This window comes from Eupeodes corollae, chromosome 2 (genome assembly GCF_945859685.1).
Source record: "Eupeodes corollae chromosome 2, idEupCoro1.1, whole genome shotgun sequence".
Lineage (NCBI taxonomy): Eukaryota > Metazoa > Arthropoda > Insecta > Diptera > Syrphidae > Eupeodes > Eupeodes corollae.
The window spans coordinates 56,287,595-56,301,610 of record NC_079148.1 but is presented as its reverse complement, the minus strand read 5'-3'; the positions used below and the strand labels follow the sequence as shown (position 1 = coordinate 56,301,610).

The following is a 14,016-nucleotide window of genomic DNA, read 5'->3' as shown; positions in this document are numbered from 1 at the left end:
GAAAACAGTTCAATTTCTAAATTCATACAAAATGAGGAACCTGTACGAGCAATCGTAATAAATATAGATTTTTATTTTCGTTTTTAATTGAGTCAAAAATATGTATTCGGAACATGTGGTGGCTCTGAGTGACGTTCTCATGTCCTTTTTTGCATATATTCTCGATATTTTTTGGTAACCTCAAATTGGACCAACTGCCATTCGAATAAACTTGTACCTACCCGCTTTTATAGGAAAAAAGTATAGGGTGCTTTTTTTAGACGTGTGCCTTTCAATCTTGTGATACTTTTTAGGTATTGGTCTTGTTGACAGGTGTCACTTGATGTACATATGTTTGGTTTGATTTGCAATTTTATAATCAATAGACTTACTTCTAAAATTTTTTGCAAGGCTTGACATCCAAGATCATGCCATTTAACGCAGCTCGACTATTTTCTGTGCGGTTATGTGAAGTTGTCGTATATAAACCCGAGAAATTGACGCCTTGGAAGAGAGTATTCGGCGCAATAACGCAGAGATATTGCCGCGATTGCTGCAAAAAGTGGTCTAAAATCATTTAAAAAAGCAAAATTACAAACACTTATCTTTTAATTTGGCCATAACATAACATACGTATCATTTCTTCTTGAAAACAACACATCTATAAAAAAAACACCCTTTATATTCATAAGTACGATATCTCTACTTAAAACAACCATATAGTGATTTTCCTTGGAATAACGCTGCCGTTCACTATAGCCAATAATATTGCTTCAATCCATATGATGCGTACATATAGCATAACGGTAAAAACAACGTCACAGATGACCATGTAAATAATACTTAACGATGGTAACGATGTTATCGTGTTTGCAGCTTGCTTGCCACAACCATTTACCCAGTTTGTCTTCCAGTTAACGACCAAACTAAATACCGGACATGATATGGGTAAACATATCGACTCCTAGGCTACAACTAGGACAAAATGTCACTGCCTGGCTTGAGGTCACACAGCGATGACCACGAATGTCGACGACGACGACGACGACGCCGACGAAGACCAAGTGAATAAATCCAAGACAGAAAAAACAGTAACAAACGAACAAATGGAACTTCATGCTGTGTTCTGTGTCCTGTGTGTCACCTAGCAAAAGAGCTGCTTTCATTTTAGTGCTCATGTCCTTGTTGGAAATGGATAGGATATGGTTGGGTTGTACATATTATGAAAAAGAAAATGCAGATATTAATCCGCAGGATAATTGCTTTTGTTCCAATATTACCAATATTCTAATAAAAATAATTATTAATGCATGAACATTTTTAGTGGAAACACGTTTCTTAATTTTCTTAATATGAAGTTTTTTTTTTTCTTTAATTTCAGAAATTGAAACCCTAATATAAATGTTTTGTACGAGGTATTTTGAATAACAATGGTAAAAGACTTTTTTTAGGGTATTTAAAGCGCCTCTGGCGAAATTGCTGGCTTAAAAAAAAGACCTAATACGTTTGTATTTATAAGTGTTGAAAAAGTTTATTTCAACCACAAAATATGGGTATAAGTAGGCGTTTTTGTATAAGATACTCTTTTAACTTAAGCTTCAACTGATTTTTTTTTGTCAGTTCATCTTGTTTGCCATTCGGATGGAATTAATTTATTACAATATGATTAAAGTACAATAAGCCAGAGGCAAATAACATCTTTTCATCTCATCCTCTTCAAAAAAGAAATAAAAAAATCACATTATTTTGCTACAGCAAATGTTTTCTATCCGAATGGTTTAGTACAAGTTGTAAGTTGATGTATTTATGATTTTCTAATACTTGTTTGAAATAAATAAATAAATTATTATATAAGTACAAGTTATATCTACACTTACATACATTTAGTAGATACATATGTTTGTTCCTGGGAAACATAAAGCTTTGTACTTTTATGAATGATATTATATTATTTATGTTTAGTATATGTACAAACAAGAATATTAAAATCTTTGTAGCTTATAGACTTTGACACTGTTTATGATCATCGATAATTTTGTATTTGTTTCTTATAGACAAATTAGGTGCACTCGGGCGTATACTCATTTTTTTGTATTTCTTCAGTGGAAAATTCAAATCAAATTAATGTTTTATTTATTTTGGTCCAGACATTTAAGACAATAAATTTATTGTCGCATCTCAACGAAAGAACATACACAAAATTCCCGACAGACCATTTATATACATAATTGAATTAGAGTTCGGTAAAGCATTCCACATTCTTGATGTGCGGCAGAAAAAAGAATCTCTATATTTTTCATATTCCACAAAGAATTAAGTTTGTTGAAGTCTACGTGCCTGTCGAGGAAGCATGGCTAAATTTCCTGAGGCAGTCGTTAATTCTATTAGTTTTTGATTCGATTTTTCAACTACTCTCTAATGCAAAGGTAGAAAAGTAGAAGTAGAAAAGAAAAAGAAAGTTTTTTGTATAAGAAATAATAAGAACATTTTCATAGAAACATTAAATAAAAATAAATAAATTAGGTGGCGCAACAGTCCATGTAGAACCAGGGCCTAGAGGCTTACAACTATCAACACATAGAAGAAATAAAGCTTTTGCTTCCTAAAAAATCTGAACTTTCAACTTCTGCACGTCTTTTAGTGTGCATTTAAACATAAACGACAATTTAATTTATCCTATTGTTTATATAATAAATCAGCTTAACTTAGGTTTGCTAAAAAGAACAATCAATCACATCGTTGAGGAAAAGAGTAAATCAAGCCGTTGTTTAAAAGATTGTGGGAATTTTATTTATAAGAGAAAAGATTCTTAATGTTTTATAGTTAAAACAAAACTTACAAGAACTATTTATTTTCTTAGCAAAATACAAAGAAGAAATTCAAGTATTTTTTAGGATCAAAATGGATAAGATTTAAACAAAATAAAAAGGATCTACAATGATTAAAAGTAGAGTAGAATATTGAACTTGCAACGGATAGGTCTAAATAGTAGACAGTTACTAAGGATTAGAAACAACTTAAAGACTTTATTTAGTGTTACCTATATTATGTGCAATTCAGGATAATTTTACTAAATTATAGTTAATTACAAGATTAGACATTAGAGTGCAAGTGCAGGGAAAGGAAATATGTATAAAGTTTATAACATTTTACCATTTTTACTGTACATTAGAAAAATGGTAATAGATGTATTTCTGACCCTTTAATTAAATACTTGATATTTAAAAACTCCTTTTAAAAGATGCGTATGTATTTGATGCTATCAATTCAACTTAATGTACAAATTTAAATTCTGAAAAATTAAACTATTTTTGAGTGATTTTCAAATTTACATATAGATAAAAATGTTGAAAATTAAAAAAAAAAAAACAGAAGAAGTTGAAATAAGAATTATGGAAAAATATTCGTATACTTATTTAAAAATGTATGTCAGGATTTTTTAACAATAATAAAATTTTGATAAATAAAATCAAGATAAATTTAAATTTTCAAATATTTAGTAAATATATTAGAATTGTTCAAAATAGTTCAAATGAAATCAATTTCAGAAGAAAGAGAATGCAATAGTAAAAGCACTAACAAATAATATAACTTAAGGAATATTAACTAAAAATTGTTGATATCAATGACAAATTTTATATAAATGCAATCAAATTATATTTAGGCCAAAAACTTCCGATTTAGTTAAGACTTTGAAACACATAACGATTGATAACTTTATTATTTACAAATTATAGCTTTAAATTGTAATAGGATAAATTAGTTAACATTAATAAATGATTTTAGTATCAAAGTGAATTTAAATTGAAATTAATTGATTTTAAAAACTCAAACTGATTGATTGATTCAGAGACAAAAATAATACTGATATTGCAACTTAAATCCTGTATCTACATGTATTTTCATGTATTTTATTTTATTTTATATATTTAAGAGCAATTTTAAGCAAGATATCAATCAAATTCCGAAGGTAAGAAGTCATACAAATTATTTATTTTTAAATTGAACATTTTCTTCGAATTGTGAAAGTATTTTCTGCTGAGATTTTTTTTAAAAAACGGTTTCGAAATTTCGACTTGTCAATTTAAAAAAAAATATTTCAAAACCATATTAATTTTTATCTAAATTGACCATGGGTATAATTTGATCAGTAAGCCAGAGAGTTTGAAAAGTACGTAAATCTCTACGATACTCTACGTCTATGCTACCTGTTTCATAATTTTTGTTATGAAACTTTCACTAAGAACATATGCAAAATTCACTCCTTGTGTAAATTTGCATTGTAAAAATTGTACATGAAAACACCTTTAAGATTGTGTTTAAAGATTTAAATGTATTTTAACTCTTAGCGGCCACATGGGGTGATTCGTTACCCCGGGCTTAAAAAAGTGGAATTAGATATATTAGACCTTTCAAATTAATACAGCAAATAACATCTGATGTTAGCAGCAAGCATCTGATGTTCAAGAAGTGATTTTCCAATATAGTAAGTCAAAAATATGTTAACAATGTACCCCCAAAAACCATGAGAAATGTTGAAGAAATCAGTTTAAAGCCTTAAAATATGTACACATCTTTTTAAATTGGGTTTTTCATCGTGGGGTTATGAGTTAACCCGCGTGGCCGCTACGTGGCCTGCTGTATCAAGTATGACCGCTAATGGTTAAAATGAAGTTGTTAACATTGCAGTCCTGTTGCACATTTGCTACCAAAATGAGTCTTAGAATTCCATACAACATTTTTGTAAAATTATAATCGTGAAGTTTATTGCGAAAATTCTATAATAATTGTCATTTGAAGATGCGATTTGACATTATAAAGACACTTTTTTTTTGAAAAATTTCAGAAACATTTTATTTCGAATTCTGAAAAGATTATGAAATTTTAATGTGTAGCGAAAAGTTATGAGTAGCAACGCGGATGTTATCCTATTCATCAAAATTTATGAAACGAAAAACGTTTCGAGGAATCCACTTGACTAACAATTTAAAAACAAAATCAAAAGCCACTGATTTGTCTGAATATCTTTAAAAATTTAAATTTTAAAAAAATTAATACCAAAAAAAAGTCCGGAATGTTTCTCAAAGTGTCCAAACCAATTAAAAATATCATATAAAGTTCTAAAATGTTCTTTTAATGATGGCCAAAACATTAGCAAGTAAAAAACCTCAATCTATGTCATTCAAAACTCAAACAAATCATGTTAAGTTTTTTCCCAAAATTTAATACATTATGTATTCTTCTGAACAGACCATAAGAGAATCTAGTTTTCATAACGGTCTATTAAAATATGACATAAGTAGGACATGTTTTACCAATTTTTATTAGTCAAAACAAAAGCAACTTTTTATTGCTATCTCTGTTTTTCTTATTAATAGAGAAAAGTTAGTCCGTTAACTACAAAATCCATTGCCCATATTAAAGGTGTTGGCAAACGTGTGCAGTTGAATCTATTTATTAGGATTTATTCAGTTCACTGGAAAGTAAATCAGTGTTCTTAGCTAACTTTTGTAAAATGGTCGGAAACAAAACTCTAAAGAAAAAAAAAATATTATGAAAGTTGAATGAGTCAATTTAAAATATCAGAATAATATTCCATTACAAAATCAGTGATTTGCCCATTAATAAAATTTTACAAATCCAAGAAGTTATTCCAAACGAATCATCGGAGTGGCAGATCAAGAAACACATCAAAACGACAGGATTCTGCTATAATAAAATGAATTAATAAAGACCCTTTTATATCATCAAGAGAAATACAACCCAACTCTACCTGAATAAAGCTCGAGATCAATTCGGAGACGAGCAGTTGATGGTGGACTAGAATCTTTCAAACCTGTAACAAATCCTTTTATTTCCACCAAAAACAAGCTGGCGAGATTCAAATTTCCTCATGACCACATCAACTGGACTACAAAATGGAGAAACGTAAACTTTTCCATTTTGTCCAAATTGAATTTCAAGGGTTCCGATGGTTCCGTCCTGTTAGCAAGATCAGTCAAAAAGTCACTAAATCCACGATACACCAAAGCTAATGTAAAACAAGGAGAAAGTAAGGTAATGGTGTGGGGATGTTTTTCAGGGCATGGACTGGACTTTTTTGGTACCGTAATATTTTGCAAACATAATGCTGTCCCACAGTGAAGGTCAGTTGTCTCTTCGTTGGATATTTCAGCAGGATAACGACCAAAGCATAAGGTTAAGACGTGGTTTCAAGAAAACCGGATGGACATATAACAATGGCCAGCACAGTCCCCAGATCTCAACTCCACAGAAAATCAATGGGAAATTGTTGAATTTTAAGGATTAGGTTAACGTGGCTGCGGAAAAAAAAAAAAAAGAAAAGGCCCATTGTGATACCACATGAATCTAGAGAATTACTTCTTACTAGTCGAACCATTTTGAGCTTTTATAAAGCGAAGAAGATATTTAATATCATTTTTAGCTAGTTCACTAGGATAATCAAAAGAACTACTCTCCCAGATGAAGTTTGCGTCTTAGTGAAAGAGCAGGGCAAGTGCAGAGAAGGTGAGAGATTCTTTCCTCTTCTTCTTTGTCCATACAGCTCCTGCAGAAGTCATTTGAGACTACACCAAGTCGTATTGCGTGTCTGCCTATAAGACAATGTCCCGTAAGGACACCTATTAGGGAGCTAATATTAAGTCTGCTTTGAGATAACAAGTCTTTAGAGCGCTTTAGGTCCAGTGAAGGCCATATGAGTTTTGTGGCTGCGCACCCAGAGTTTGCTATCGCAAAAGCTGTTCTTTTAGCTTAAGTTTACATGCAGCTATCGGTAAACCTATCTCCTCCCTTTCAGATGAAATAGGCATGACGGTTCCATTTTTAGCGAGTTCATCGGCTCTGCAATATCTCGTGATGTTTCTATGGCCCGGCACCCAACAGAGCTAAATGTTAAATTGATGCGCCATCTCCATAAGAGACGATCGACAATCAAGAGCCGTTTGAGATTTGGTTGAGACACCGTCAAGGGATTTAATAGCAGCCTGACTGTTAGAGAAGATGCGGATATCAGAAGTTAATATCACGTTTTCTCTTACCCATGAGAGAACCTTTTTGATCACTAAAATTTCCGCTTGGAAGACGCTACAATGATTAGGGTGGTGGAATGAGATGCTTATATTAAGCTTTTCTTGGTACACACCACTACCAACTCCCTCATTTGTCTTGGATCCATCTGTATAAAAATGAATACTTTTGTTATCCAGGAGTTTTAAGGATTAATATTGCAAAAATGAAAACGATATGTTTGATCAAATTAAATTGGCTTGAGAAAGTATCCCAAACAGCCTTTTAAGCAATTTAATTGACTCCATGATTCGAAGATGGGCTGAAGGGATTAAAAACAAGGTGTTTGCTAAAAAAATACTACCAATATTTTAGTAAGACTTATGTGGTTTTAAATTGAACCAAAATATTGATGTGCCGTCGACGAGCCGGCAATATTTTTTTCTTAAACGTTTTCCAATGAGAAAAGTATTGATGTTTTTTCCCGACGAATAGATTCGTTTTGAATTCGTCTTTTGAGAAGAATCTACACAGATTTTCACACTCATTTGAACACATACTAAAAACTTGACAGTTTTGCAAACGTCAAATGAAATTATTGTTTGTGGAAAAAATAATTGAAGAGAATTCAGCTTCGTTCTGTTGTAATTATAAATAATTATTTTCTGTGAAAACAATACAAAATTTGATTAATTTCTTGGCAATATTATTGTTGTGCTTTCAGGATCAGGTAATTATAAAATTATATTGAATACTTGAGATGGTTGAAGCATAATTATTTCATTTTCAGGGCATGGACTACAGAATGCTGGATTTGCTCCTAGATTCGTCTTCGTCCGAGGACGAAGATATCCTGACAATTTTCAATTGGACGACTTCGACGATTGTTCAAGCTAATGCATTTTTATCCAGGAATGAAAGAAATTCCATTAAAAATTTTGAAAACGTAGAAAGATATACGGACACCAGACCGGTAGCAGATAATGAAATTGAATTCAAAACAATAGACGAGAGGCGGGATTATTACTGTAAATATTTTAGTATGCTTCTGACAGCTGCTACACTAACACACTTACAAAAAGATATTGCTACGTTTTTTCTTTCCATTGGAACCAAAAAATATTGATTTTTAGCAGCGACGGGCCGTCTATTTCATGTGGTTCAATGGAAATCGACATTAAACAATATATGTATTTTTTAAAAGTTACTTTTGTTTTAACCAACCTAATATTGAACTAATTCTACTATATTAAGTAAACTTATACAAAAACAACTATATTGTTTTATTTTCCATTAGAAACTGTAATTTAATTTGTTAAATTTGTTTTTTAATTATTTAATAATCCAGGCAATTAAAGTTGTTTTTGCTTTGGCCAATACTGTATATATATGTACAATGTTTTCTGAAATTTCTCTTTGGTGTGGACTCACCATAAGATTCAAACACAGATTTTTTGACTGGATAAAAAAAGAATTTTGAAAATTTTAAATAAAATAAAATAATAAACTATGTTTTTCTTATTTTTTTTAAGTTACTTGACGTTTCAGTAGAAAAATTATTTATATTCAAATAGCTCACTTTACTAAGCAATTAATTGGAATTAAGAGAAGTTTGGTTAGGTGTTTAGAAATTATTGAAATAATTATTAAATTTAGTACAGTAGTAGTTGTACCATGCTTTTTTCTTAAAAAAAAAAAGATTTTAATGCCACTTAATGTTTTACATTGAATTAAAATTTAAAAAAAAAAATTAACTAACAATAAATTGCATTCTCTTACTCAAGATCATCTCAATATTAAAGATTCATACCTAAAAACATACATAATTTTGAAAGAAAACAAAATATTTATGTAGAATGATAAATAAATTGAAAGAAAAAAATGTAATGTAGTATTTTTTGAATTTGTTTTTTTTTTTTTTTTTTTAAATAATGACAAATAGTATACCTACATAGTTATCAAATTTCTGATCAAATGACAACAGCAACACTTCATAGCACGAAAACGATCACATTAATTGTTAATAAATTTTTTTTCTTTTTTCTTGTTGATTTTTGTTTTCGTTTGCTGCTGTTAAAATTTTTCATCTTCTTCTCTTGTTCTTTGATTCGTAAATATTACTCATTTGGCCAGAACACCACCAGCAGCGTAGTAAAATGAGAGCAGTTTTTTTATAGGTAGTTGCAGGTAGATGGGTTTATATAGAAGGTGTATGTAGTAGCAGTAGTAATTTGTTGTTGTTTTACTTAGCAAACAATTTTAATTAATTTTACGATCAAAATAATTAAAAACAACAATTTAAAAAAAAAAAAACAGAATCAAATAAATTCAAACAATATAAACAATATCAGACTCAAGTTTACTCAATAGTACTCCGTAGTCTTATTGCTCTCTCTCTTTCTCTTTTTATCTCCCTCTCGCTCGGTCCTTTTCTTTTTGATTTGCTTATCAAATGATAATCTGTACTATATTTATTGTTTATTAAACCACACCACAGTTATTGTTATTATTATACTACTATTACTTTGCTATAGGTACATATTTTTACTCTACACATAAATTAACTTCAACTGCATTATTACAACGAACGAAATTAACAACAAAATACAACAATTATTGAACTTTATCGACGACGACGTTCAACGATATAATATTAGATATTTTATAATAATTAATGTTTTTCTTATATTTTGTGATTATGACGAAAAAACTCCATAAATTATTTAGTATTTAGGTGAAGAAAAAGGCTTGTCATTTATAGTTTTACCAACCATTACATACAGATGGAGCCACTTTATTCGTAGATTAGTTGGTAAGTTACTATCCTCCTTGTGCAACAATTTAAGTCACTTTATGTGTAAATCCGATCGAATAACTAAACTACTGTATCCACTGTAACACAAAAACACTCTATACCTATATACATACGTGTGTAGATACACTTCTTGTCAATTGGCACTAATTTAGATTTAGATACTAAATCCGAGCAATGTCAATTGCAGACGGAAATTGCATTCTATTTCAAGTCACCGAATGGAGGAGCTTTGGTTTTAGTTTTTTTTTTTGTTTAAGTTTTCTCGATAACGATGTGATGGAAGACACGGTTTGGTTTTTTTTTTATTTAATTTTTTGTTCTTTTGGTCGCGCTTTTCAATTAGATCTCAGTATTTTTTTTATCTCATTTTTATTGTTCTTGTTAATAAATTCTCAAACTACTTCATGTGTAGAGAGATATCACTATAAATATAATTAAATGGGACAAACTACTTTATTTTTATTTTCTCTATCAACCCAGATAAGCAAATGGTTGTGATGGGGTATGACGTAGATTGTGTGTATAGATAGGTACGTATATATTTTTTGAACTATTGCACAGAAAATAGAATGCCGTATATCTACAAGAAATGCGAATAATATATGAAACGAAGAATGAAATTTGAAATGAAATGCGATAAGAAAAATAAAATAGAATAAAATCAGATCAAATCGATTTGGAAAGCGGATTCTCTGAATGGTTAAAAAACCATCAACCATCAACTATACCAAGATGTTGAAACTGTTGGTGATGGTGCTATTACAGAGCTAGATGCTGGCGGGAGACGCATGGATGAAGGGATATGCATCATAAATCCGTAGGGGAATATGCTGAAATGAAGATTCTCCTCCGCAATATTGTTCCGAATGAGATGTGTAGGTACCTACTTGTTAAGGTTTTTTTTTATTTCTTTTTATTAAAGTCGTTTTTAAGTAGTTGAATCGGCTTAAATGCACTTAATTAATACATCCAAATTTTAATCTCATTTTCAATTCTAATTCTTTGCTTCTCTGAAGGGAGGATATAATTTTTCCCGAAAGTAAATTTTCATTTACGTAAGTTTTGTTGAAACTCGAAAAGCAACACCTTTTCAAAGCATTTCTCTACGATATCGAGAGCGACAACGAAGGGTGTTAAAATATATTAACAAGTTACAAACTAACCAAAGTGCACATGGGGCTTTGGCTTTTTGGCAAAAATGCAGACCATACCGACATTCCAATATGATTTTTTAATTATTAATTTACATTTTTTTATCAATTAAACAAACGTCGTCGCTTGAAAGTAGGTATAGGTATTTTTATGTGCAAAATAATCTTTGCAGCCTTCACACCGAGTAGAAATTTTTGTTATTTTTTGAGGTCGACTTCTCTATAAGAGAGAATTATATACGTTTCTACGTCACTAAAGAATTTTTATATGAAGCAGATTATAATTGGGAGGCAGCTTTTTTGTATTATTTCTTTTTTTTTCTTTTGCTTGATTTTTGGGGAATTTCACTTGATGTCTAGATTGAAAGAAAAAACAAACAAATTGTTGTCGTCGTTTGTGTTCCGTGGGTAGCGAGAAGACACAGGAAGGTATTTGTGAATTATTTTATTTATATTTTTATTTATTTAAACAATTTTAGTTTTTATCCGTAAAACAAAAACGATAATACCAACAACGGCGAAAACGAATACGACGACGACGCCATTTTGAGAGATGTTCTACGTAAATGTCACAAACTGAACTTTTAGCTGTCTATGCTAAAAAGCTACTTGCCATTGCCTTGCCTTGCCGCGGCAGGCAGAATAGACTCTCATACATAGAGAAGATTGCGATGTGTATAAAACGGGCTTGCCAGAAATAGCAAAAACGAACACGAGAATAAAGAGAAGCTGAATCGGATCGGATACACAGTAGACTGAGCGCGAGCTAGACACTATACGCGTATAGCTATAGCTTAGTTTAGTTTAGCTTATAATAGCTGTGCCATGCTACCACATAAATGTTGTATGATATATTTTATCCGCCACAATAATAATAATAACAACAACAACAACACTGTTGACGGTGACGATGATGTTGACTCTGGCGGTGGTGACGACGACGACGGCAGTGGCGGCAATGGTGAGTATAGCAACAATGCGACATCAATCAAAGGCAAAAGCGCGTTGGAGCGAAATGAAGAGCACGCATTATAAAGTCCGTTCGAGTAGAAGAATTCGCTCGCACCACACAAAAATCCGTGGAGAGAATAACATTATATTGTTAAAAAAAGAAGTAAACTTTTCAAAACGGTGTAAAAAAGGTACCTCTAGTTGTTTTGCAAATATTTAAGCGAAAAAACCGGTGGACTTCGATGATAACGATGAGATGATGAACTCGAAAATCGAAATCGAAACCCGTAGCACAACAAACCGAGAAACGCAAACGACAAGAGAGGCACAGTCACAGAGTACAGAATGAGCTAGAGCTGCCACATTGTCTTCGTTCACTTCGCTTCGCCTTGCTTGCAAACGACCACGACGATGGTGATGATGACGGCGAGGCGATGAAACGAACGAGTCGAGTTATTTTTCTGGGCTCTCCCCTGTCTCCATATACACCTCTAGCTTTATAAAGCTACAAGCTATTGCAATGGTGAAACCGAAACGTGAAAAGATGATAAAGCAATTGAGCTGTTCCGCTTTTCTGTAAAAATAACCTGGGAATATATTTTTATACTCCAACTCCCAATTCCAAATTCCAATCCCAATGACGACTACGACGACGACCTACTGTACTCTTGTTGTTCCATCCAACAAGCATGATTGAGAATCTTATCTAGGAAGCATGTAGCAGTAGCATAAACATGTAGGGTTGGTTGTTGGTACTTGCTTTGGTTTGGTTTGGTTCGGTTGTGCCCATGTTCATGGTCGTAGTCGTGGTGGTGGAGCAACAGTACGTGCGCAGATATGCGGTTTTTTTTTAGAGAAGACACACAAACAAAAACTATGATAACAGCAGCAAAATAAATAAAAAGAAAAATGGAACACGGCTGGCGGAAGAAGTGAAGTACCTATCATCTATATAGAGATCTGGTGCTAGAACTGTATTATTTATATTTCCTTTTATACTTTTCAAATACAGGAAGCTACCTTCATACATACATATATTTATGTGACAGAATGAAAAAATAGAAACACTGGAAAAGCTTAAATTCTCTCTCAAAGGAAGCTCCATTAGAAAGTTTGGCAAGTGGTGAGTCTTTTGTTCTTATTAATGGAGAGGATTTTTTGTTGTTGTTTGTGTTCCTCTTGGTGCGAAATGGTAATGCGCAACTCAGCCAAAAAGGATATGATTTTACTCATATACACAAACATAGCCATAGACACACAGGACACGCTCGGAGTGCAACCAGAATTTGATGCTGTCAAGGATTGCAAAAACAAATAACACTATGGTTCATTGACATAAGGCCATTCATATAAATTTTGTTGTTTTTTTAGGGTTCTCTATGGAAGTTGTTTTATCAAGAATCTAAACACAGAGGTAGGAAGTAGGTTTTACTGAAAATGGGAAATCAAGATTCAGGATCTATTGATTTGTATGGATAAATATTGTTTATTTGCATATGTTCCGGTCGAATACTCAATTAATTGAATAACTTAAAGGACCTCTGTAATAATAATAAAGTTCACATAAGCTGATTTTATTAATGTTGCTCTTTTTTATGTTTTTAAATCTCCATTGAAACAGCAGACGTTATTCTGTTTTTAAACAAGTGAATTATGAAAAGTGTGGATACGCCCAGTGTAACATACTTTTTTTTCTTAGTTATAAACAAAATTAACAAATTATAAAATTAACAGTACGTGAGTTTGGACTGGATTTTTTTATCTTAAGCATTTCAATGAAAAATTCACTTGAATCGAAAGATTCGGTCAAATCGGAAACGGGCTGATTTTTCATAAAAACATATTATTATCAGAAGTTATGAAAAAAATCCATAGTAATTTTCAAAATATTTGAATTTCAGAAAAAAGAAATGAAAACTATTTTTCAACATTTTTGAAATGTTGATATTTCCTTTAATAAAAATCAGCCTTATTGTGAGTTTCATGTGAACAAGATTCCGCCCGAAAAATATCCCTTTTTTCGATTCGCCTATTGTGAGTTTTCATGTTCGAAAGATTTCCCTTATTGGGAGCACTCAGTTCGGGCGGAATGAA

At 31.6% G+C, this 14,016-nt stretch overlaps 1 protein-coding gene across 9 annotated transcripts in view; it reads right to left on the bottom strand.

Moving 5' to 3' along the window:
• LOC129944549 (cAMP-specific 3',5'-cyclic phosphodiesterase) overlaps window positions 1–14,016 on the bottom strand; it is a 363,379-nt gene that overhangs the window by 49,440 nt on the left and 299,923 nt on the right. The window contains exon 1 of one of the 9 annotated variants that reach the window (XM_056054067.1): window positions 8,957–11,648. The exons of 7 other annotated variants lie outside the window; for them this stretch is intronic. In XM_056054067.1, coding sequence (XP_055910042.1) covers window positions 8,957–9,000 — 44 coding nt within the window. In that variant the 5' untranslated portion in view covers window positions 9,001–11,648. Of the gene's footprint in view, window positions 1–8,956; window positions 11,649–14,016 lie in introns of those variants that run through there. One more of the 9 variants, XM_056054061.1, reaches the window with a different exon arrangement.